Source organism: Anarhichas minor, unplaced genomic scaffold (assembly GCF_050575085.1).
Source record: "Anarhichas minor isolate MPS153535 unplaced genomic scaffold, ASM5057508v1 ptg000007l, whole genome shotgun sequence".
NCBI lineage: Eukaryota > Metazoa > Chordata > Actinopteri > Perciformes > Anarhichadidae > Anarhichas > Anarhichas minor.
The window spans coordinates 11784121-11809857 of record NW_027466453.1 but is presented as its reverse complement, the minus strand read 5'-3'; the positions used below and the strand labels follow the sequence as shown (position 1 = coordinate 11809857).

Genomic DNA, 25737 nt, shown 5'->3' with positions numbered 1-25737 from the left:
ATTTGTTGAGTCCGAAGAACACGCCTTTTAAGTATCCAATCAGAATGTCAGCTCGATGGAGGGGCAGCTAAAGTAGCCAATAGACTGCTTGGTTTTACAGACAAGAGGCGGGACAAAACTCGCCGGGTTCGATCGGATGTCGTCTCCTTTGACCGGATGGTGTTTGTGTAGAAGGAAGTTTTGTTTTGCGAGTTTTTCCGTCCGTTTCGACTGACTGGCTATTTTTAGTTAACGCGCTTAAAAGAGCACCAAATGATATTAGTGTGAATTGCGTTTACCGGTAACCGCTCAAGTGTTGAAGTAGAGAATAAAAGCCCGAGCTGTTTGAAGCGGCGGAACTCTAAACGTTACACTTCAGAGTAACCCGAGAGCACCTTCCTGCTAAGCTAACGTTACCTAGCTTAGTTAGCGCGGCTAGTGTTGGGCTCTGGTTTGTGTTGTGTTTGAAGGAGCTCTCCGAGCTAACGAAGCCATGGGGAACCGGGGCATGGAAGACCTGATTCCCCTCATCAACAAGCTCCAAGACGCCTTCAGCTCCATTGGCCAGAGTTGTAATTTGGACCTTCCTCAGATCGCTGTGGTCGGTGGACAGAGCGCTGGGAAAAGCTCAGTCTTGGAAAATTTCGTTGGCAGGTAGGTTACGTGACTGTTGTTAATTGAATTGGCAATTTCAATCAACTAATAGTTTAGTGACTGTGTCCTGCGTGGTCTTACGTTCTCAAACGGTGCCTTTGATTGTCAGGCAGGAACGGTACTTTTTATAATGCAACTTGCCATCAAGCTAAGCTAATGTTAGCCACTCTCCCAGAACTAAACGTTATTATTAAGTTACGCACTTGACGTAAAACTGCCTTGAAAATGCAAAGTGGCTGCGGGTTTAACAACTTGACGCACACACGCCCTTTACGTGACAAACCAGTGGGCCAGTGGACAACTTTTTTTAATGAAGTTTTGTTTACTAGAGCTCAATGCAAGCTTCCCTATTGTTCAAACTACAATGGGTGTAAACGTATGAGGAAACATACTATCTCAGGTTGTTCTTCTGCTCATTGCCAATACTTTACTCAATATTTGCCCTCTAAAACCACCAGTAAACTACCTGGATCCCTGGTTACACTCTGACATTTTCAACATGACAAACTAAGACCTTTATAAATAATTACATCAAGTGATGTTTGTGTATTTAAATTGCACATTGTTCACTTTATTTTTAGTAAATTACAGTGCAGTTTATCTTATTTAGTCATGTCTTTATTCAGCCTTAGTTCTGAATGTGAACCGGTTTTACTATTTATGATTCTAAGCCACACCCAGAAAGTCCCCTGGTTATGCATTAATTGTTATTTTGATGGGAGCTTTATTGAGTCACATAGCAGGTTGTTGTTGGAGTAGTGTGTTTATTCTTTCAGACGTGGGAGTACAAACATGTTTTTGGGAAGATCAGCAAAAGTCGAGCAGTGGAGGCAGAACAAGCCACCACCTTTACTTAGGGAACATAATTTATGTGCAGTGTATAGTATACAACACATGGACTTTCACTTAACAAACAGTCTTTTGTCAAAATTCTGTCAAACAGCACAAGCTCACATCTGCTGCAGACACAACTTCCCTTACCATCTTCCTCTTTTGCTACCGTTTTTGGCAAAAATTTAAGAAAGGAAATGCACTCGACGTCTCTCTATTCTCTGTGGTGTGAAGGTTAAGCTCCACTGCTCCTCAACAGGCCGGTGCCGTCGGTCCTGTGTTCCTCTCCCACATCAGCAGGGAGTGAGATCACCCTACAGATAAAGAAACAAAACAAGCTCGCTCTAAAGCAGCTTGTTTAGCAGGTTTCCACCCCATTGAGAGACACTCACCGTGTGTGTGTGTGTGTGTGTGTGTGTGTGTGTGTGTAACCCAACCCACGCACGGATCGCACACACTCACGCAGGCCAGCCGGTGTCGAAGCGGAAGTAGATTGGCTGTTAAGATGACATGCAGATAGGCCTTTAGTTATCAACACACGGGCGAGAGCACGTCGTATCTGCTCTCAGGCAAACACATGCACAGATTAGACTACCACTCGGTGCACATTAATTCAGACGATTGTGACTATGCACTCTGAGAGCACTTGACACATATCAGCTGTAATTAACATTTCATGGTGACCTCAATTTCCGTGCCTGTGCAGTACCTCCATCTTCTGCCTGTTGACAGAACCAACATACACGCACATATGAAAGTTACTCAAGCACTTTGCAAACTTGTACATGCTCATCCTTTTTATGAAGTATGTAAGGAGTGCACTTTAGTGTTGGCTATCTTTTTTTCCAAACAATGAAAAGTGCAGCAGCTACTCTGTATGCCTGTTGCTGCAGTGCAGGTGAGCTTGAGGGCAGATAAAGTGGAACAGTAGAAGAAAGACTCGTAGCTACAAGGTCCGAGTCTTACTTCAACCTGGAAGTACAGCATATAACCATAGCAACAACGTTAATGTAGAGATGACTCATCGTTGATCTACGGGCTTGTTTGAGCTCAGGAGCAGCCAATACCTAATCCTGGTTTCCTCAGTCTATTTATTTGGTGAGTTGCATGTTGTGTGTAAAAGGCCGGCTTCATCCCTGTGACCCCAGGCATGAAAACAATCCCTCTTTCTCTTTCTCACCCCCGATTTCTGTCTCCTGCCTGAGCTCCATGCCGACGTCATGATCAGATGGAGAAGGGGAAGTTGTAGATAGACCTGTGCCACCCGGTCTTGTTGGTGTGATTCAGCCCTGTGTTCCCACCACGTTGAGTGGAGACCAGTACACATTGGCTGGCTGGTCTGCATACTTTGCTGGGCAGAAGCTAATTAAATCACTCCGGCTCAACAGCCTCACGTATTTGTTAACGTTTCTGTCTTTTGGTAGCATGCCTGTCTATCCGTTCAGGTATGCATCGAGGTAACCTACTGATGGACCTTACGTTTTTTTTCTGACACATTGAACATACCCTAAATACATTAAATACACTAAAATCAGTTACATCATGGTAACAATCATTTAGCCGTAGCGTTTGAGGCCCTAATACACCTTTCTCATGACAGATGCATGTGTATTTAATAACAATAAATATGGCTGCATTACATTCAGGCATGTCAGCGCCATGGCCCTGATATTGTGCATGCTGCTTCACTGGCATGGCTTTCTGACAAACTAAATGGACCAGTCGGTATATGCAAACACGTTCTCAGTGTTGTTTATTTACTGGCTTTTGTTTGTTTGATGCATGCGTCGTTAGATCATATAATTAACTCTCAGTTTAGAGATAGGACTCTTTTTGTCTCTGCTCTGATGTTATTGCCCCAGTGGGGAGTAAAGACGTCATATCTATCCCAGCAAGCTGGTCTGGGTGGAGGAGGTTGTTATCAGATCTGTGGCGAGCAGACTACTGAGAAACCAGGAGTTTTGTAAGCATTGCAACAGTCGTCCTTTAATACTGTACTAGATCGTTATAATAAAAAAAACTCTGTTGAATTGGCATCATTAAAACCAATTGGATTGTTTGCGTTGTATATATTTCATGATTTGTAGCAGTAGTCTTACTCCGGGTTGGCGTCGGCATGGATAAAAACAGTATTTGTAGATGTTTGTGTGTAGCACAGTGGACATCGCTGTGAGGAAGAAGCACAGACATCCGAATAGCAGAGAGCAAAGGGATTTTCCACTAAGCAGTTGGATTTCTGAGAGTGCTTGAACAGGATGGGCTGCTAAGTGAGGCTTCATGGTACCCACAGTGATGGACTGTGGTGCCTGAATGCGGGTAGCCATAATTATATATCTGTTGCCACACCAGAGACCCATGCACTAAGTCCCAGCAAACCACAACCACGTTTTAGTGTACTTCACCCTCCCGCGAGAGCCCAGTATGACCTCAGAGTTTCACACTCCGGTTTCCATGTTTTGAAAACGAGCCCCGTCAGGCCTCCATAGACTTGAGGAAAAGGAGGATCTGCTGTGGAGTGTAGCTCCTCAGAGTTGCTCTGCCTGTTTGTAAGACGCAGGGGCTGTCGGGCCTGCAGGCAGGTGGGGGGGGTGGGGCTGGCTCTCCCGATCTCTCCCTGCCCTACTCTCTCTCTCCTGCTTTTGCTTTCTCTTGTCGTAGATGGAGGGAGGCTCACAGACTGATGCTCTTTGCTTGGCCATCCATAATGCATGAAATGATACACAATCTGCTCAGCCTCGTCTATCATTTACAGCGCATCAATAATGGAATCCTGGCCTCTTGCTTCTTTTTCAATATGCCGTTTATCCAATTCCGTCCATGGAGATTGACTGGTTCAATTCTGCACTTGTGTTTTGTCTTCTCAGAAGAGCATTCGTGAACAAACAACTTCTTTGTGTGTGTTTTTCACGTGAACTTTATTGATGCTTCATTTTATCACTGTGAATCTTTGACAAGCGGCCACCTGTTGAGCCAATGAGACGGGGTTTGACTGCTGAAAAGCCAGTGAGAGTTGTAACCGGAGATATCCATCAGTACGTTAGCAGTTTCTTGAGGAGGTCATTCTCGCTGTGACCTCTCGGCAGCATCTTACCGCCTTTCTCCACGTCTCATCTGTTAATTATATCCTTTCCCTCAGCCGGTAGTTCCATTGTTCTTTATCGCTGTCTCCCTCGCTGCCACTCCTCATCCAGAGCTTTCTATACTGTCCGCCGAGTGAACAAATGCCTGCATGCTGCACATTATGTGCATGACACTGCACCAGTGCTGAACCACAGACCTGTGGATTTTTTTTTTGCTGATGTAAGGAACATCCAGAATGTTCCCCAATGTTTCACCACAGGACCGCAGTCTGAGAGTAGCAGAGAGTATGTAGTAGGGCAGCCACTCTCTTTTCTCCTGTCCTGTGGCCGACACATCGCTAACAGTCTGAAGTCAGCAGGCGGTGCTGAGCACCACCATAGTCCCCTCACGCCTGTAGGTCTGGCAGTAGGGAGGGAACGGAGAATGTGAGCTAGTGACATGCTCCGCTATGATTGTTCCAGGACCGGGGCCGGTGATTACCACCAGATGTAGCGTGTTTGCAGAGCAGCAGAGGGGCCGTCATAATTTGGGAGGGGAGTACAGAAGAACGGGTGGAGGAGGAGTGTCATCTGAGGCATGCTGTCTAGGCAACTTTGGTCATGACTCATGTAGCTAGAAATTCTTCAGGTGCCCCGTCACGTTAAAGGGAACCAACACGCCAATTGTGAGAAAGTTCCTATTCTTTTTTCCTAGAAAGATAGGGTCTCAATAATGCACTTTGCACAAATAGCATTTGCCCATGTTTGTTTACTGTCGTTTCATGCATTGTGCAATGCATTACTTTGTGTAATTACAGTGCATTGCGAAAGCATTCAACCACCCCTCCCCCATCCAAATAAAAATCTATTTACATTCCAGGTTGTAGTGCAACAAAATAGGGAAAAACATGATGGGAGTGAATACCTTTGCAAGGCACTGTAAGTAGCATGATGCACGTTTCTAGTTGAGAGTGTGCACATAGAAAGACGATGTCGAGGCCCAGGCCCGAGGCGAGTTTGGTTAAGGCGTCATCGTAGGTGATATATCGTGTATTGACACAGTCTTGGCTCGCACACAAGCTAACGGTGACCAGCTGAAACATAGGTCTGGCCTGACCTTTAAATAGGCAGTAAATTGAGCAGTTTATCAATCGAAAACCACCACATTACAAGATCTCCCCCCACGAAGGGTAAATCCACCCTAAAACTGAATTTATATTGCGCTTTTCCAATGATTTTGGTCAGATTACGTTTTTATAAACATGGACAACATTCTCCCTAAATTTGGAAATGAGTGTTCCCAGGCCGTTTTTTTTTAATAGACACACCGGAACGTCATGAAATTGGCTGAATCTCTTCTCCTTCGCCCTCTTTTCAGTTGGCAAACAGCAAAACTTTGCTCATCACTGCCAACATCTGGTAAAGAGTGGGACAGAGAGCCCAGCTGACCAAATCATCCTTTCATGGTCGGGACGTCGTCTGACAAAATCAACATAAACACAGGTCACTGACCACAGCTGTGCTGTATGATCGGCTTTATTGACGTTCTCTCTGGATACCTATAATGTGTTTTAATGCAACCAAATTCACACTATAGTTGTTCTCAATAACATATTGTTTGGTTTTGTTGTCAGACAACTGAGCGAGTATGAAGTAGTCATCGTATCGCGGTCCGTCAATATTTCATTCCCGAGCTTCAGCGCGGCGGCGACAACATCCTCACTTTACGATCGCGTCGTCGTCTGAAATATTCAACATAAATCAAAGTTCATGACAACAAATGTTGACATATTCTGAGTCCGTGGTCCGGTAGGTTGTGTTCGAGACATCGCATTAAAACGTGACTCATTTGAATTGCAAAACCTATTCGTGTCCCAGTGAAATCAGCACGCGTGCTGCTCTAGTGCCGGAGGAGTTGTTCCATTGTTCACCGTCTGTGGAGCAGCTCTCGGTTTTGTCCTTTGATGATATTATAATTACAGCCTGTTTCCACATAACATCTGTGAATTCTATTTTAGGGTGGATTTTCCACATATCAGAGAGAGTGGGTGTGAATGAATCGCTCTCTTAAAGCCCTAATGATGAGAGAAAATGACTTTGTCACGTTTGATTTGCTATAAGACAAGTCGGAGGAGTGAAATTCCCCCGCGTCCATCAATTTACCAGAGGCCACGCTGCACGGACATGGACATTGAGTGAATTGAATAATTAAGCGTTCATCTCTCTTTCTGTTGCTCTCTCTCTCTCTCTCTCTCTCTCGATCCTGAACCACCCCTGTTTTACCCAACACTCCCCTCCTCCTGTTTTCATTTCCCTCCTTTTCATCCTTGCTACTCTGTATTTATGTGTCTTCTGTCTGTCTCCCTCAGGGACTTTCTTCCCCGTGGATCAGGCATTGTTACCCGTAGACCTCTCATTCTGCAGCTGGTCAACAATAAAGCCGGTGAGTGTTCCCGTCCTCTGCACAGACACACACACACACACATCCCCTTCTGCTCTCATCGCTGCCCTGCACACGGCCTCTCTGTCACAGTGCCCCGAGCTAAGCTCACTCTCTAATTTAATATTCTCCTTTTTCTTTCTCTTTGTCCTTTTCTCTCCCACACCCTCCCCCCTGTGTACGTCATTTTGCACCTGTGTGTAGAATATGCTGAATTCCTGCACTGCAAAGGGAAGAAGTTTGTGGATTTTGATGAAGTGCGGTCGGAAATTGAGGCGGAGACCGAGAGAATAACGGGCTCCAACAAAGGCATCTCTACCATCCCAATTAACCTGCGGGTCTACTCCCCAAACGGTAACAGACTCGAGTCTCATTGAGAAACACTGCACTGGTAACACTGTTTGCTCTTATGTAAGTCAATATATAAGTACGTTTGCATGTAATACGGCAAGATATACCGAGAGATGATGTGAATTTGCCAACCAACCCGATTTTTCCATACTGTTCATACCGTGGTATCTGTCTTTTTTTAATATCTCTGGTTGTATTAATAATAATGGGATTGTATCAGATCAATGTAGTGAAGTATTTTATGTGTTTTTAACTTGATAAACCAACCAAACGGGTGGTTATTTAAACCATGAATAATTTCTCAGTTGAATTCTGCGAAAATGATATATCGCAATATATATTGTATTACTTATAACATGATAGAAAATATAATACGATAAGTCACTTTTGAAATAATCTAATGTGGGTTTTTTATGTCGAGGGAAATTCAACATGAAATTTGACAATGTGATGTTGAATTCTTTCAGTGTCTGTAACACTAATATAAGCTCAGAGATGTTTTTATGGAGTAAAAAATGAACCAGTTCTGTTTACAACAACAAACGTCTGCCTTCCCAAATGTCTCGTTCACAAGATGAAAGCTTCCCTTTCACCACAGACACCCATTAAAGTGTTAGATTGAGGCGGATGCTGTCGACGTCTTTTGGATGTTTGTATGAAAAGGGAGGAAAACGAAGGCCTTCTTTTATTGAGAAAGCTTTTGAATAATCCAATACTAGTTTGTCTCACGTCCATCAAATCAAGTCTCACGTAAATCAAACTAGATCAAATGCTTTGTTCAGAAAAGGAGTAGATATGGAATCATATTACTTGAATGAATGACAATAATTGTAGCTATGTGTCACGTCCGCCGATGGAAAAGCATCTTATTTGCACTTCTCATTTCTCAGTGCTGAACCTGACCCTGATCGACCTCCCGGGAATGACTAAGGTTGCGGTCGGAGACCAGCCTGTAGACATAGAGCACCAGATCAGAGACATGCTGCTGCAGTTCATCACCAAGGAGAGCTGTCTCATCCTGGCCGTCACACCGGCCAACAGCGACCTGGCCAACTCGGACGCTCTGAAGATCGCCAAGGAGGTGGACCCACAGGGTGAGCGTGGAGCTCTCTGCCGAACATTTTTTTTTTTTTTAGCTGTTTGTATTTTTAAAACAGGCCCGAGAAAAGGTCAAAGACACTGATGTAATTATTCTGTGTCGGGTCATTTTCCTCTGTATTACCCTGTAAGACATGTTGTTTGAGCTGATGTGGTTTTGTGTTGTGCAGGTCTGCGTACCATTGGTGTAATAACAAAGCTGGACCTGATGGATGAAGGGACGGATGCAAAGGACATCCTAGAAAATAAACTCCTCCCACTGCGTAGAGGTGAGGATGATGCGCACACGCAAACGCATTCACAGACTTTGGTTTGGATTCTAGAGTGACTGTTTGTGTTATTTGTGTGCAGGCTACATCGGTGTGGTGAACCGCAGTCAGAAAGACATCGATGGGAAGAAGGACATTCGCGCTGCTCTGGCTGCGGAGAGGAAGTTCTTCCTGTCCCACCCGGGCTACAGACACCTGGCAGAGCGCATGGGCACACCGCATCTACAAAAGCTGCTCAACCAGGTCCGCTGTCAATTGTGAAATGTAATCTCCTCCCTGAGAATGCCATTGATTCTGTAAAACAACAGTACTACCCCTGTCTGTCTCCAGCAATTGACCAACCACATCAGGGACACTCTCCCTGGTCTGCGCAGTAAGCTGCAGAGTCAGCTCCTCTCGCTGGAGAAGGAGGTGGAGGAGTACAAGAACTTCCGTCCAGATGACCCGACACGCAAGACCAAGGCCTTGTTGCAGTGAGTGCATCTGAATATTGCTGCTCATAACGATGCAGCATTCAATAGGTATTTACGGTAGATGTAACTCACGGCAGCCATGTTGGATGCCCCCTGCACAGTGCTGATGAAAGTCACATCGTCATTTATCCAGCACTTTCTTTCTCAAGTTGCTCGCAGTAACTGTAATGAACAGTAATGTTTGCAGTGGGTCTCCAGAAAGGTTTAAGCTGCACTTGCAAGGAGATCCTTGACACCGGTGTCATGTTTGTGCTCGGGGCCCCCTTCAGGATGGTGCAGCAGTTTGGCGTGGACTTTGAGAAGTGCATCGAGGGCTCCGGGGACCAGGTGGACACCAACGAGCTGTCGGGTGGCGCCAAAATCAATCGCCTCTTCCATGAACGCTTTCCCTTCGAACTGGTCAAGGTCAGTGTGAATAGCAATGATATGTTAAGTATTGTTGTTGTGGTCAAAGATTGAAGTATTGATTTGTTAAAGCATCACTTGAATCCCCCCCCCCCCCCCGCCGTCTCCCAGATTGTGTTTGACGAGAAGGACTTAAGGCGAGAAATCAGTCACGCAATCAAGAACGTCCACGGTGTCAGGCAAGTGGAGCTCAATGAACACCGTTATTCTGCTTCACCACAAAACACTGCAGTACCCACATGCTTCGCTTCTTTCCCGTCTACTGTAATTCATAATCAAGCTTTGCCATCAGAGACTAACTCTACCTCTTCAAAGAAACGGTGTTTTCTGTTGGATATGAAATGTATTTCCTTATTTCTACTGACCCTCTCTGTTTTTCCCCGATCCCCTTTCTCCACACTGCAACACCACCCACTCATGTTTCTGTCTGCTGAGGCATTCAATTATTATGAGGTTTTGTGTTACATGTATCTTAGTCCCCTGCAGCGATAATGTTGTCATGTGTTCACCGATCATCTCCTGTTTGTCATATCTCAATTGTTGTTGTCTGCGTTATTACATTTACATCCCCCCCCCCCCCCCCCCCTATTGTGACTGTCCGTATACGGATTTTCTGTTACTTTGTCCATAACCTCAGATCTCCTCAGTCACCTAATCATCCGTCCATTCATCTGTTCTGTTTGACCTACATGTCCCGTTAACTGTCCCATCGGTCTGCCGCTGTGCCTCTGTCTCTCTGTGCATCCTCAGAACGGGGCTGTTCACTCCAGACCTGGCGTTTGAGGCCATCGTGAAAAAGCAGATCGTTAAGCTGAAAACGCCCTGTCTCAAATGTATCGATCTGGTCATTCAGGAGCTCATCAACACAGTCAGGCAGTGCACCAACAAGGTACATGCCGGTGTCCAGCATCTCCCCGACCCAGCCGAGACACGGGGCTCGGGCGACCGTGGGTGTGGCAGAGGGTACGCTGACGAGGAACATTAGCCAAGATTCCTACAATATCCGGAAAACATCAGTTCAGTTGTTAAAAAAAAAAAAAAAAAAAAGAAACGTTCTGTGCGGTTTGCCCTCAGCCCAGCCCGATTAGCCCTGTGTGCAGGCAGCGCTGTCGTGTTGTGGAGTGTTGTGACGGGTGACGTGTCGTCGTGGATTTGAGATGTTTCGGGGACCGTCTGAGCATCTCTGGTCTCGCCTGGACAAGCTGCAGGTCTCATGGCTCAGTACACATAGCCAGCAAAACAAGGGGAAGGTCTGAAGCTGTAATTTGGCCTTGGGTTGGAGGTGACGCGTCAGTCTTCACAATATTTACCTAGTCTGAGAGGAACTGGCGTGTCAGGGAAGAGGATGTGAAAGACCTGTGGCTTGTCCTTCTCCAATGCTTGATTTGTCTCACAACAGCTAGAAATGACTAACTGAACAAAGACTCCTCTTTTTATTTCTTCTTTCTCTTTCCTGGCTTTCTCTCTCTTTCTCTCTCTCTTTCTCTACACCACCACAACAACACGCAATCTGACCCCGTGACCTTTCAGAACGGGGCTCTTCACCCCCGACCTGGCTTTCGAGGCGATAGTCAAAAAGCAGATCCTCAAACTCAAAGAGCCCAGCCTCAAGTGTGTGGACCTTGTGGTGTCCGAGCTCACCGCGCTCGTCATGAAGTGTGCCGTGAAGGTAACCGGGGACACACCTGCTGGGAAGATGGCACGAAAGGAGAAGGCGTTCCTCTTAGAGATGCACCGATCGAACAAACGCCGTCCTGTCAGCTGATCGGCCATGACCGTTGACTGCCTGGTCAGTGACCTATATCCATCCGTCTGTTAAAATGACAGACCGTAACGTCACAGCCACACACGCAACATGCACGTTGCTCACACAGTGCCATCTGCAGCACACAGTTCAGACACGTCATGTCGTCTGTTTGGAAGTTCTTCAGCGTGAGTGAAGAAGACATAAAGCTTATAATGTGTAAGTCTTAGAGGAACAACTTTAAAAACATTTGAAACAACTTTGTTTGTTTGAGGGGAAGTTTTTTGACAGTCAATGTTTTATTATGAACATACAATTGAATAAAAAAAAAAAATAGCCATGAAATAAAAGTGACAAAAATGTTTGTACAGCTGTTAATTACAGTTCTTAGAAAGAAAGAAAATCAGAATCGACCGGTCAGAGTTCGGCCTGGAAGCTTGCAGTCGGTGCATCTCTAAGTCTTCTCCAAATGTCTGTCATTGTCCCAGTGAAATCAGTCCAATCGCCCCCCCCCCCCCACCACCCTTGCCATCAGTGCCCACTGCTTCGATCGTGTGTATCGTCCCATCCCCATTCTGTTCCAACCCTCTGGAAGTCTCCACACCATTCAGACTGAGCACTGACTCACAATTCACATCAGACATTTTAAGCACAACCTAAAGTTTCCATCAGACGGCGAAACACCAGCTGTTTGACCTCAGCAGAGACTGTTCAGCACACTATGTGCTGAACTGGATGGAAGGGGAGTGATGTGAGATTTGGGGGGGGGGGGGAGGGGGGGGGTAGCTAGTGGGTGTAGTGGCAGTCTGAATGGAGCGTTTCCATAGCAACGGTGCTCCACTGCCACCTTGTGGACAGAGGGAGGCGCTGCACCTCATGAAGGGATTCTACATACACTCAGTGATCCGTCCGTCCCTCTGTCTCTGTTTACCCCTGTCTCTTTCCTTCTTATCCAGTCTTCACTAACATTGACACTTTCCATCAGCTACAGATGATTGGTTTGAATGTATAATGTATACATTTGGACATTGCTCTTGTTTGTTAGTTGCATGATTAACTAACAGCATTAGCACATCGATTCTTAGTTCATGAAGTCATCCCTGGCTGATGGTAACAGATAGTCGCTGTGTATTCAAAGCCTGTTTCTATGTGTGTGTGTGTGTGTGTCGGTTTGTGGTTGTTTGGATATGTGTGACACTGAAATGTCACTTGACGACCTTCTTTCCCTTTTCTTTGTTCTCCACTTATTCTCACTTCTCACTCCTGTTTGTCTCTGATACTTATTGGTAAGTCTTACTAAGCTCCAGCTCACATGTAAGTGTGCGTGTGTGTGTTTGCGTGTGTCTTCTGTTCAGTGCTGCAGCTGTGTGTTGTGTTGCCTTTCAGCTCAATTCCTACCCCAGACTGAGAGAGGAGACGGAGAGGATCGTCACCACCCACGTCCGAGAAAGAGAAGGGAAGACGAAGGACCAGGTGAGTTCCTGAGATTAGACAGACTCTCGAGCGTGCAAAGTCGGGCTTTGATGTTGATCTTTCTCACCTGTAGAGAAAATACAGCAAGAGCCACAATTTACAATTAACATGTGCTCCAATATTACGTTGAAATGTTGGCGACTCCTCCCACGTTATCGTATATTAATAGAAGGAGAGCGTGACACGATGTAACAAAAGGTGAAGTGGTCAACTGACACCAACCGTTAAGACCTCAAACCGTCTTTAAGGATTGCAAACTTAAATCAACAAAAAAGTGAACCAAAGATGCCTCAAACTAATATTTTCCAACTTCTTGTTTTGTTTAACAGCCCCTTTCTTTATTATGGTGGAAAATACGTTGTTGTGTTATTTATTCTGTTTGTTTGAATTGAGTGTGAGTCAGTGTTGCCTTTGGCACCGCTTTCCTTTAATCAGCACAATGAAATCCTTCTGAAGTGTGACAGAACAGCAGTTTTTTTTTTGAGAAATTCAAATTAGAGATCACTCATTGGTTTCAAGTGTTGTTTTCAGGACTTTATTCTACTCGGGGTGGAGAAGCCTTGGAAACAGCACAAGGGCCCAACTCCTTTAATAACATGACTAATGAGAGTTCTAGGTTTGTGTTGCAGCTCTCACAGGCAGGAAGTGAGGCCGATTGAATTTGTTTATAAACTGAGACTTTATCATTCATCAGTCGTATTGTCAACTCCATCCCATCTGCACTTTGCAGCATTGCTGATATCCGTCTGACTACAAAGCTGTGTATAAACTCCGCTTTAGATGTAATCTCTCTCCGGGTTGTTTTCCTGCAAGTGTGAAGTATCGGAAGTGAAGCCGAGCCTCACCCTTTCTCATTTGTGCCTTCTGTAAAGTGGTGTTTAATTTGAGACCTCTCCGTCCTAATCCTGATGTTCTGCCACTTATCAAGGTTCTGCTGCTGATCGACATTGAGCTGTCCTACATCAACACCAATCATGAGGACTTCATAGGCTTTGCCAAGTATGTACATCCCCCCCCCCCCCCCCCCCCTGACCCCAGTCTCAGCACGAGCATTGTGGTCCCCATTAACTACATGTTGCCCATCATCTGAGGTGCACTTGTGACTCCGGACATTTACGAAGGAAAAGACTTGTTTCAGAGACGTAACAGAATCACTGCTACTGAATCAAAAGTGTTGCTTTATTGTTCGCCACATGTTGTGAACCGCAGCACCTCGGTTTGATGTAGCATTCCAATTAGTGATCCAGCCACATCAAGAGCATGTGTCTCCCTGTGGGGGAGGGGGATGCCACACCGATTAAGGTCGCATTAATTGCCCACCTCTCCGCCCTCCATGCACCCCCCCCCCCCCCCCAAACAAAGTCAATGAAGCATGCTCGATTTCTCGATGGATAAACTTCCTGTCGGCTGAAGAATGCTTACTGTACCAATGGACAGAGCAGTGTTGACGTTTCCCTGGATTGGCTGGTAGCTGCTGTTGTGCACTGGAGACTCATTTGCACACTTCAAAGCACCCACTTGTCATGTTTCCATTCACACATGTTTATGTGCATTTTCAAGTATCGCATTAGAAAAGCTCTATGGAAAACCACAAAAGGGTTTTCACGCTCACTTGAGGTGGTTTTTGCCTTTTATCAAAAAATCGTTGATTTGAATTGGTAATGAAAACAGCCTTTGATGAATCATTTCTGACGTCGCCAACATTTTAACTCGCATGACTGATGATCTGTTTCTGCTGTCTGCGTACTACTACTACTACTACTACTACTAGTACTACTACTAGTACTACTACTAGTACTAGTACTACGTTTACCGGACGCGTAACTAAATGCAACATTTCAAAAGTTTGCTTAAATTCACTCGACAATTGAATGGAATCACGGCTACTGTTTCTTTGTGGTGCATCTCCAAGCGGTTTAGAGTTTGGGTTGAATTAACATTAACAGTCCCTTTAGTGTTACAGTAGCATGTAGTGGAGTGGAGCTACCCTCTGTGTTGGTTGACAGAGTAACAAAGCAAGCCCCCCCCCCCCCCCCCCTCCCCCTCCTGTGTGTTTGCGTGTGTGAGGGTTCATGCCTAGCCTCTGCATGGCGAGATTGCTGTAATGTATCGCAGGTCAGCTAGAGCTGTTTAACGGTTCTCATGACATCACTTTCAGTCTTGACTACAGAAGGCTGGATGATGGTAGCTCCCCAGGGTACGGCAACAACAGGTGGGCTCACAGAGCGGATGTCGGGTTGTGTGTCCAGTGTGTGTGAGAGACAGTTTGACCCTCCGTGTTGTCCAAATTCCTCCACAGATTCCCCTTCATGTATGTGTGTATCGGGTTATATATTTGCATCAGAACTGTGGATTTACACAGAAACACAAGAGACTAAAGGCTTAAAAACACAAGTAGCATAATATTGTAAATGAAGAGAATATTATTGGAATAGAAGTGACGCATGAATATTTATTGTTTGGTGTGTTGCCATCAATACGTCTCGTCTTTTCTGTCCATGTTTGTGTGATGACAGTGCCCAGCAGAGGAACACGGCTGCGAACAAGAAGAGGGCCATACCCAACCAGGTACCTTCTATCACTCGGCACCGGCCAGATTTAATCTCCCTCGACCGATGGCTCCCATTACCAGCCTATTAGTCCACCGTGTGAATATATCTCACTCCAGCACATAGCCATTAATCTATCTTGACCTAACTGTTAACAATACCTCCTCTGTACATAAGTGTACCCAGTCCCTTTGATTTATTATCCTCACTCTAAACTGGCTTTGTCCACAATGTTTTAAAGCCGGTCCTTCTCCTTTAACAAACCGATATCTAGCAAAGTGTGTTTTGTATTTCAATGTGTGTTTTGTAAGATCCTGAAATGTGATTAATAGCGCTGCTCCTCAGCATCAGAGGTTGCAGTTTCAGTGAGGGAAGAGTTGCCTTAATGAGCCTAAAGTACACTCTGCCTCCCTGCTTTTCTGAATTAATTGCTGTTTGCATGTGACCCAGGCATGTTGTTCCACAGCAAAGCAACGGCTCATGACAGAATTCTGTTGGCTTGTTTTTCGTTACCTCCCCATTAACTCACAAGCATCTTCTGTATTGAACTTCAGAATGTGCATGGACCTCGCACCTATCAACTGAGCAACAGCTATGACATAACCAAATTGTGGTTTACTTGAAGTAATTCTAATTGCATGTAACTCTTGCTCTCTCTCTCTCTCTCTCTCTCTCTCTCACTGGCTGTCTCATGGATTATTACTTTCTGTTTCCTCCTGTTTTTGTCATTCCCACTATTTCACCCTTTTCTCTCGACCTTTCCTTAAACTTTCATTCTCTTTCTTCTTTCTTCCTCTTCTCTCCTTCCAACTCTCCACTTGCTACCCTTTCTCTCCTCTTCCTCCTCCTTCTCTCTCATCTTTCCCTCATCTTTGCTTGCTTGCTTTCTCTCTTCTTTTTGCTTTGGTTTCATACTGCACCCCTTCCCCTTCCCATTACTGCAGGGTGAGATTCTGGTAAGTACCCCAAAGATGTATTGCTAGGGGGGCAGCAGGGGTAGGCCGTGCAGAAGGACTGAGGCCATCACACACACAGGTCAGCCAGTCTGGTTAGGGTGGAAAAGACCAAATGCTGTGAGACAACGGCAGAAACAGTTCCCGGTGAATACCTCACCATAATGAGTTGTTCTCTCTGCAGCTTGGCGGACTGGGAGAAGTCCACGAGGAGAAGGTAGAGTCTCCAGACTGATCAGTCACAATTATGGCATCAGCACTCAGTTACCAGTAATTTGGAACTGACCCAACAGTAACACATGGCAGGTTTGCTCTCGTAATTATTGGTTTCATTTGAATAAGACAGTAATTGTCTTTTTAATTGCACATATTTGGGTTGCTACTAACATTTCCCCTTTTCTCCACCAAATCGTTTAAACGAGACGTGACTTATTTTACCTCCACGAAGGATTTAGTCACTGTGCAATGCAACAAAGAGAACGGGGAACTCTTCCACCACTGACCGAGGAAATGGCGTCAGTTCTCGTGCCTTTGCGTTCGTACCTCTGCTGCCACCTCATGCGCTGTGGCTCAAAAAGTTTGCCTTGTGAGAATCATCCGAAACGACGCTGGGGGAGGGAGCGGGGAGCCATTTAAATCAGCAACACAGTAAAAGTATTGATTCATGTCTAATGATTTCATTTACAGATTAAATGCATGTTAAAAAACTTTCCAACGTAAAGGCCTTACATGTCCAGAAGACCACCGGTCTCAAAGTCTATCATTATCATTTCTATACTCAGAGTTGATCAAAACGGTTGTTTTGTGTGGTGTCATGGCTTTGGGATGATTTCCAGTGATTTGATCAAAACATTTCTTTTCATAACCTACTGACTATCTTGACTAATTTAAATTGGCATGTTTCTTTCAAATTTGAATCCTTGGAGTTAATCTCAGATGTAATCGTGCATCTATAATGAACCACTTGCAAAACTTAAATTTACAAAAAAAAAGAAGGATTGAACATTTCTACGGCATCTCGTGCGTGACATGCTGACATCTCATTGTTTCATCTTTCTCGTGTCAACTTGGTCACAACATTTCCAACTGACTTTCAGACTTTTATATCGGGGATTTAAAACTTTTTGTTTCTAAAAAAAAAAAAAAAAAGTTTGAGTTATTTCCCGGCCAAGGCAAACTACCGTTAAGCCTCTATGCACGTGCTTCCTCTACCGTGTTTATGAACTAACAAACCTTCTTTCCCCTCATAACTCACTCCAATCCTCTGCTGGATGGAGAGGGGGAGCAGACGAGAGGTCTAGAGCGGACTGTGAAATCTCTCTTTGCTTTACTTAGAATAAGAGCACACTACTCACAGACAGTGATTTCCTCCATTGGACTTGAAATGTAGAAAGAAAACAGAGAGACATGGTAGCTAAGAGGGCTCCTCTAAAATGTATCCTCAGTGATTTACTCAACTCTGCCTCTCAGTCTGATGTATTTCCTCCCTCTCCATCTCTCCACTTTAGATTTGTTGTCTAGATTTCTGTCCCTCTATGAACTCCAATAGATCGGCTAACCAGCCGTTGCAATTCCTTTCTCCTCCATTACCCCCGTCTTCTGCATTCCCTTCTCCCCATCTTCTTCATAAACAGTTATATATCGGAGTCCAGTTAACCCCACTAACCCCGTCTTATTTGTTTTACACGTAGCCTAGCTTCTACTGACCCGCTGACGCCTAACATACCACCGTCGACTTTTGGTCTTTGTCTGTGCGTCAGGCTTAGCTTCGTCTGGACACCATCTGGTCCCGTTTGTGTGTTAAAGGATTTATTTTCTGTCAAGTGAAAAACATCCCTTTTCAGTGTTTTGCATACAATTGGCCATATTACTACACACATTATGTATTCCTGTGCATGCATTACAGTCCTTTGGTCTCTCCTTATTCATTCCATAAGACTCACATTCAACCCATACTTCTCTGTGTTATAGTGCATGTATTTGACTCATAGACATAGATAAAATAAAGGTAAAAGACAGCCAGCTTTATAGTGACCAAGCAGGTAAGATTTTATTAGTGTCACTCACATCCCAGTACCACTCATAGGGCCCTCGTGTCACATAAGCCTGATTGACAAAGCTGTTCTCCTCCGTCCTCCCGGGACCCCCTGTCTCCCTACCACCCTTTTCTCTCTCTTCCACGTCTTCTCCTCGCTGTGCAGGTGATCAGGAAAGGCTGGCTAACCCTCAATATCAGCATCATGAAGGGAGGCTCCAAGGAGTACTGGTTCATCCTGACTGCGGAGTCCCTGTCCTGGTACAAAGATGACGAGGTGAGAGGACGTTCTGTTCCATTGCTGTATTTCACTGGACACGGATCGCTAAGATAAGCTGACACATAAAGGTGAAGGTACTGCATGAGGCACTGATAAACATCCGGAGTGGAGACTTTGGTGTCGTCGCCAAAGGTGGCTGGAGGTGTGTGTGTGTGCGTCCCAGCCCAGCCTAACCAATGTGCAGACTACTGTTCAGCTGTAGCCGGATGAACAGGTAGTCTGAACACTGGGCAGGCGGGGGGGTGAGGAGGACTCCGGAGGGAGGAAGGACCCCGAGGTCATTGCGGCTGCAGGTCGCTGCCCTAGGACATTAGGACAGAGGGCACAGAAAGCAAACATTACCCCATTGAAACAATAACGCATTTGACAAAAAGTCTGATGAATCAGGACCCACAACGCCCCGATACTTTTAATCTTATCGAGCATATATTATTTAAAATAGAGCTTAATATGAAACATCTGCCCTTTCTACTGATTCAAGCAAATCTATCCAGACACGGTGGACTGCATTCCCTCCTGTTTAAATAACTTCACTCGGCAAAGTTTATCAAAGACTTAAGAGAGTGGCTTTAATGATGAATATTGCATACGTGATCTGAAATCAAATGATCTAGTTTCACTGGTGATTTGATTTTAACGTCATTTAAAAGACTGATTTAACTAAATGGAACATTTGTCTACAGTGGTGAATAAGTGCAAATAGTGTTGTACTGGCTTTACTCACCGCTTGATCTTCTTCCCAAGGCCTCAGTCTTATCATTCTATCCAATCCATTAAAATAACAAAGACCCAGTGAAAGATACCACTGCTGAGGATGAACTCCATTTCAGTGGCCTCGGTTTGTCCAAACGCCGACTGGAAACGGTGCAATTTCTGTGTTGGTCGCCTTTTGCGAAAAAGCAAAGAGAAAGAGAGGGAGGATGGTGGAGGCAAACTGACGTGGCAGGCGGGCTGAAATGTTCCAGCCGGGATCTGACTTTGGAATTTGCAGGAAATCGTACTGGGTTACGGGGGGAGGAGGGGGGGGGGGGGGGGGGGTGGGAATTGTGTGTGTGTGCATGTAGTAGTAGGCGCTTGTCCACGTGAGTCCTCCTGTATCTTTTAGGGTTTGGACAGTTGGTTGTATCTATGTGAGTGCATGTTTTTGCACCAAATCCCATGATATGCGTTTGTTCAACTGGTTCAGGCTTGTGTATGTTTGTTTGTCTTTGCACGTGCAGTTACGTTTTTTTTTTTTTTTGCTGTTAGTGTGAGTGTGTGTGTGTGTGTGTGTGTGTGTGTGTGTGTGTGTGGTGGGGGCGGGGGTTGGGTGGAACACTGAGTGATGTAACTGTTGGGCTTGCAGACGTAAATGCTTCCAGATGTCTCTGCTCAACAGTGAAAGCTGGCACCCCACCCCATCCCCCCCCCAAGAACTCCCTCATGCTCCTCCTTTTCTTCCTCCTCTCCCCCATCATGCATTGCTCCATCTCACCAGCCGGGTGGTGGTCTACTCATTGAGGGAGGACTGTGTTCATCCATCTCCATTATCCAACTAAATACAACGACTCACTCTTTGAAGTCATATGTTGCATATTCCAGGTTTCAGTTCTGCTGTAATTGTGTATTTCTTCTGTCTGCCTCTTGCTAGGAGAAAGAAAAGAAGTACATGCTGCCCCTGGATAACCTGAAGCTCAGAGATGTGGAGAAAGGCTTTATGTCCACAAAGCACATCTTTGGAATCTTCAACACCGAACAGAGGTGAGGTGTATGTTGTTAAGTGAAAACGTGTGTGGATGCACGTGTACTTTACCTTTTCTGTGCGTGTACACTGCCATTCAAAAGTTTGGGGACATCAACTAAACGTTTTTAGAATGTATTGCAAATGTAAACGATACATGTGGTGTCTAAATTATACTGTTTCTGTCAGTTAAATAGCCATTATTGGTTGAAAACATCAATATAACAGGTGAGTCCTAACTTGTAAAGGGCTGTGTACGTCCTGTACCATTTCTATATGTACTGGCTAAGCCTACACACTCACCAGCACTTGTGTCTGTCCTTTGTTTTGCCTTTACAGGAACGTGTACAAGGATCTTCGGCAGGTAGAGCTGGCCTGTGATTCTCAAGAGGATGTGGACAGCTGGAAAGCCTCCTTCCTCAGGGCCGGCGTTTATCCGGAGAAGGACCAGGTGTGTGGGAGGGTTCTGTTTCTTTAAATCTGATGATATTGGTAATTATTAATACATGCACCTCCGTATTTCTGTGTGTACGCTTTTGGCTCTTAATTTCTACTTCTACAGAGAGCAACTCTGAAGATGTGTTTATCGTGTATTTATACTTCATCGTCGTGTGTGTGTGTGTGTGTGTGTGTGTGTGTGTGTGTGTGTGTGTGTGTGTGTGTGTGTGTGTGTGTGTGTGTGTGTGTGTGTGTGTGTGTGTGTGTGTGTGTGTGTGTGTGTGTGTGTGTGTGTGTGTGTGTGTGTGTGTGTGTGTGTGTGTGTGTGTGTGTGTGTGTGTGTGTTGTTGACAGACGGAGAATGAAGATGCTGCCCCTGCGGACACGTTCTCCATGGATCCTCAGCTGGAGAGGCAGGTGGAAACCATCCGCAACCTGGTGGACTCGTACATCGGCATCATCAACAAATCCACCAGAGACCTCGTGCCCAAGACCATCATGCATCTCATGATCAACAGTGTGAGTCCAGCGGTCCTCAGCAGCAGACGCAAGACAATTAACAGAGTGTCACATCCGGGAACCCAATTAAAGAGATCATCTGAGTCTATTACCTCAGAGTGCATATTGTCCTTCTGCTTGGTGCTCATCCTACGTACCAAATATGTGTGTTTTTGTAAATAAACCTCCATGTATATGTGGAGGAAACATGCCATTAGCTATGTATGCTGACAGTTATGTTCCCATCATCCAGCAAATGAGGCATACTGCATTCTTTATGAAAGCAAGCAAGGCACCTCATAAACCAGTGATCTGAGCTGAGATCAGATAAAGTGCTTTTTAATTAGACCTAACTGTCATTGCACCACAGAGCCGTGCAGCGTGGCGTTTCCTCTTTCTTGTTCGTCTAAGCAGCAGCGGCAGCAGCAGCCATGTATCGCATGAACACGAGGACATAAACTTGAAGACAATAATTAACAGGATTTATGGTGCATGCTCACAGTGGCTTGTCCATTTATTAGGTTTTTATTATTGTGGTGAGCTCACTTGATGGCTTCCAATAATCCAGCAGCTACACACACACACACACACACACATAATACCAACACCTTTTGTCCGCTGGGCAGCTCCTGTCTCATGATTTTCTAACATTGTTTTTGTCCTCTCCCTTCTTAGTCTTTTAGTCTTTCAACCATATTTTCCAATTTATGAGCCGTCTGATCATTTCACTTTAGGCTACTGCTGTACCAAGTCCACACATGCTCCTTATTTTAAGCAACGTAAGTTGCATCTCTCTGTGTTTTGACACTATTGACTTCCATTCAGGCAAAGGATTTCATCCACTCGGAGCTGCTGGCCTACCTCTACTCATCCGGGGACCAGAGCATCCTCATGGAGGAATCGGCCGACCAGGCCCAGCGCAGAGACGAACTGTTGCGCATGTATCATGCACTCAAGGAGGCGCTGCTCATTATTGGCGACATCAGCACCGGTACCATCTCCACCCCGGTGCCCCCGCCCGTAAATGACGGCCGGATGCAAGAAGCCAGGTGAGATGAGGGTTAACCAGCATTTAGTTAAGATTTGAAACCATTCACCTTGTAGTATTAAGCCTGCTTTGCTGAATTTGGGGGGGGGGGGGGGGGGAATCTGCAATTACACATTCTGCAGTGTGTCTTATATTAAACCAAATAATTCCCTCACATCCACCTCTACAGGAGAATGGATAGGGGTCTTTTAGGTGATTATTACGTTTCATTTAATCGTATCGCCCTCTCAGCCCCAACCCTCAGCGCAGGGCGCCCCCGTCAGTCGCCCCGACCCCCAGCCGCCCGCCTGCCGCTCGGGGCCCGACACCAGGACCGCCCTTGAACCCTTCCCCTGCCTTTGGAGTTCCGCTCAACCCCTCTCCCGCCTTCGGCGCACCACCAATCCCCTCTCGCCCAGGACCACCCATCAACGCCTTCAACAGCTACCAGGATCCCTTCAGCGCCCCCCCACAGATCCCCTCCCGACCAGCCCGCGTCCCACCCGGTGTACCCAGGTACGTCTTCCTGTTATGATGCGCCTACCAGTAATGTGTGTGTGTGTGTGTGTTTGTCGAGCGATTTGTTGTTGCGCTGCATTTGTAACATGTCACTAATAATTCATCATCCTCATTTCAAGAGTCACAGGCATGGTTTGTCATTTCTCAGGTCACCACTCATCCCATTCTTGATATTTATATCTAAGCATTCACTCTCTTCTCACTCCCACTGTCCTCCCCTCCTCCCCTCCCCCTTTTTTCCTCTCTGTCGGGTTGTTTTGGTTTCTCCGCTGTCTCTCTGTGAGCGCGTCTCACCCCTTGTTCTGTATCTTCTCTCCCCGTTGCAGCCGAAGACCCCCCGGTGCTCCTTCTCATCGGCCCACCATTATCCGCCCTGCCGAGCCCTCCCTTCTAGACTAGACCTGTGGCCAAGTGTGTGTGTTTGTGTGTGTGTGTGTGTGTGTGTGTGTGTGTATTCTGCACACTAAAGGCCGGAGGCGGGGGCTCGAGGGGAGGGGCTGACTGATAGCGGTGCATAATGAGCATCGTGTCTCTTCAAGCAATGTAATAAGCTGCTAATAAGCATCTTCATCAGCGCACATGAACGTCAGAAAGCCCTCAACCACTTGAATATTACATTTGACTGCTGTGGAAATTGTGTAATACAGAAATGAAACCCCGCTGATCCGTGGGATGCATCGAGCTTCTATCGGTCGGAGACGATGCATCTAAATCAGTTAGAGATCTTTTCTTTTTTAATTATAATAACTGGTTTATTTCTTCTGACAATGTTTCCCGGCAGAAGCTCGATAATTAACTTATGAAGTGTTGCAGGCCGGCTTCCCTCTCCCCTCCCGCCACCTTCTTAGATTGTCTAGATCTCTGTCACACACGCGCACACTTAACCTGTTGTTAACTGATTCCTAATGAAAAACAATAGCTTACTTTGTCCTTTTTAATGACCGTCATAAATGTAGCTTTAAAAGTGAAATCCTAACCGCAGGAGAAGCAAAGAATCACAGCTCAGGGTTACATGAGACTGTGAGAGTAGCCTGAATCCCCCTCTGTGAGTTATCCCCCCCACAGAGACTCAACCAGGTCTACCGCTGTCATCCCAGCACTTCTAGCCATGTAGCCTTACAGCGAGCCCCCGATAACGGGGACGTTGTATTCCGTAACTAGAGCGCTATGCACAGAAGCCCGGCAGAGGGAGAGGGACCGGCTGAAGGCTTGTCTGCACTTTGTGAGATGCTGTCTCTCCAGTAATTCAGAGTTTTCAAAGCCTTGAATTAGAATCCCCGTAGTCTCCGTTGAGGCCTTCAGCCTTCGGGTAGACTTTGTTCATTCCTGGATTAACTGATTCTGATAGAGCGGCGCGCACGGTGCAGTTTCTTCTCAGAGAGGATAAAACTGGGTGAGGCGGCGGGACGAGGGCGTGATTTAGAGTATAAAGATGGTATTAAGCGTTGAGGAGTTGGCTCATCTCTTTCGGGGGTTTAGCTGTCAAGGACATTTATTATTGCTATGATTTCTGCTTCCATGCATCAAACATATTGTGTATATAGCTGGCCTATACCGGGGAGTTAGCACTTGTATCTCATTTAATCGCAGGGTTGCTATTGATGCTATTGATTCTAATCAAAGGCCCGACGTGTTAAAAAGCAACTGTAATCGTCGTATTAAAGGAAGCACTAACTGCCGCTGCGTAGATTAGCCTTGGATGTCGGGGGGGGGGGGGGGGGGAAAGAGATCGGTCATCTCCTGATGCGTTATTTATAATCGGGGCATTTGTCATTTCTTTTGATGTTTTTGGTTGCTAATGTGTCAGCTTTGTACAACTCAGCTCCCCAGCTCCTCCTGGACTTTTATTTTGGGGTTCTGCTGCAGGGATTAGCTGTCTAAATGTGTTGTATGTTGGGGGAGGGGGGGAACCTGGGACCTAAACATCATCTACACAGCTGTGATTATTTGATGAGTATCTTTTGATTGCTCTTTGAGGGTATTTTATTTGAAACCAACTGAGGGGGGGACTGGTCATGTGGGGAGTGCTGCTGGGATGTTTTCTCTTTTAGGTTTGATCGGTAGTGGTTGTGAGCAGCAGGTGGTGGGAGTCGTGGTGTATACGAGGGCACACTCTGTCTCCAGAAGCTGTCTAGACTTTGTCTATGTTCTCACCACAGAGGAGAGAAATGTAATTAGACAAACTGTCAAGACAAAGAAACCAAAAGTGTCCCAAATGACAGACTCTGGAGACAGACGGTACTTTTTCTTCCCCCTGTACTTCTCTACAGGTCTGGCTTTCAGTGACAGAGACACAAGGATTACAATGAGCTTATAAAACAGCTCAGAGTCTTTAGATTGAAGACACTTCACATGAAATCTTCCACAAATCCCTCAAAAGTGAGTTCATGTGATACATTTCTTATTGGCCAAAGTTTGCCGAGTTCCTCCTTGTGCCTGTCACTTCAGCCCCTGAGAAGCCCAGACTGTAATGCCCTGTAGAACATTAGGTCTTTCCTCCTAATGGATGTGTCCTTGCCTCCTTTCCTCTTTCCCCCCCCTTCCCTGTCTGGATCTGGTGGAAGGGGTTGGAAACCAACCTGTAAAAAAAAAAAATCTAAATGTCTTTTCTTTTTGTTTTGCAAACCCTTGTCAAGTGCCTCTGTAGCAATTAAATGATTTGAATAAACAACATGAACTGATTTAGGATGGAGAGTAAATAAAGAGGTGTTGTGTACAATAAAGGGACTGGCTCTGGTGGTTGGTGTCTCCTTTTGTCCTGTGTGATCCACTTGCTCTTCTCTCTCTCTCTCTTGCAGATAAAGTAGCGTTTTTCCTCTCTTCCCTTGCCTCCCTCTCTACATCTAAGCCAGCCTCGACTGGCTTAGAGAGGCTCAAACAATGGTCCCTGTTCTTTACACAAAATGAACAAAAACAAATCACAGTAATAGCCTTTTCTTGCT

General features: G+C 45.6%; 1 protein-coding gene across 4 annotated transcripts; it reads left to right on the top strand.

Annotated features, from left to right (window-relative positions):
• Positions 1-150: 150 nt before the first annotated feature.
• dnm2a (dynamin 2a) lies at positions 151-25534 on the top strand. 4 transcript variants are annotated; one of them, XM_076085838.1, is made up of 23 exons: positions 495-633; positions 5902-6026; positions 6893-6966; positions 7168-7317; positions 8205-8408; positions 8583-8681; positions 8764-8924; positions 9012-9154; positions 9424-9559; positions 9671-9738; positions 10310-10448; positions 12690-12776; positions 13705-13775; positions 14935-14988; positions 15293-15344; positions 16270-16281; positions 18480-18590; positions 20224-20333; positions 20653-20764; positions 21106-21270; positions 22075-22298; positions 22529-22792; positions 23122-25534. In XM_076085838.1, the coding sequence occupies exons 5-23, from the start codon at positions 8237-8239 to the stop codon at positions 23192-23194; spliced, it is 2253 nt and encodes a 750-aa protein (XP_075941953.1). In that variant the 5' UTR covers positions 495-633; positions 5902-6026; positions 6893-6966; positions 7168-7317; positions 8205-8236; the 3' UTR covers positions 23195-25534. The 4 variants fall into 4 exon arrangements, with proteins under 4 accessions (XP_075941950.1, XP_075941951.1, XP_075941952.1 ...); XM_076085835.1 differs by lacking the exon at positions 5902-6026 and having other exon boundaries at positions 151-633; XM_076085836.1 differs by lacking the exons at positions 5902-6026; positions 14935-14988 and having other exon boundaries at positions 151-633.
• Positions 25535-25737: the final 203 nt, after the last annotated feature.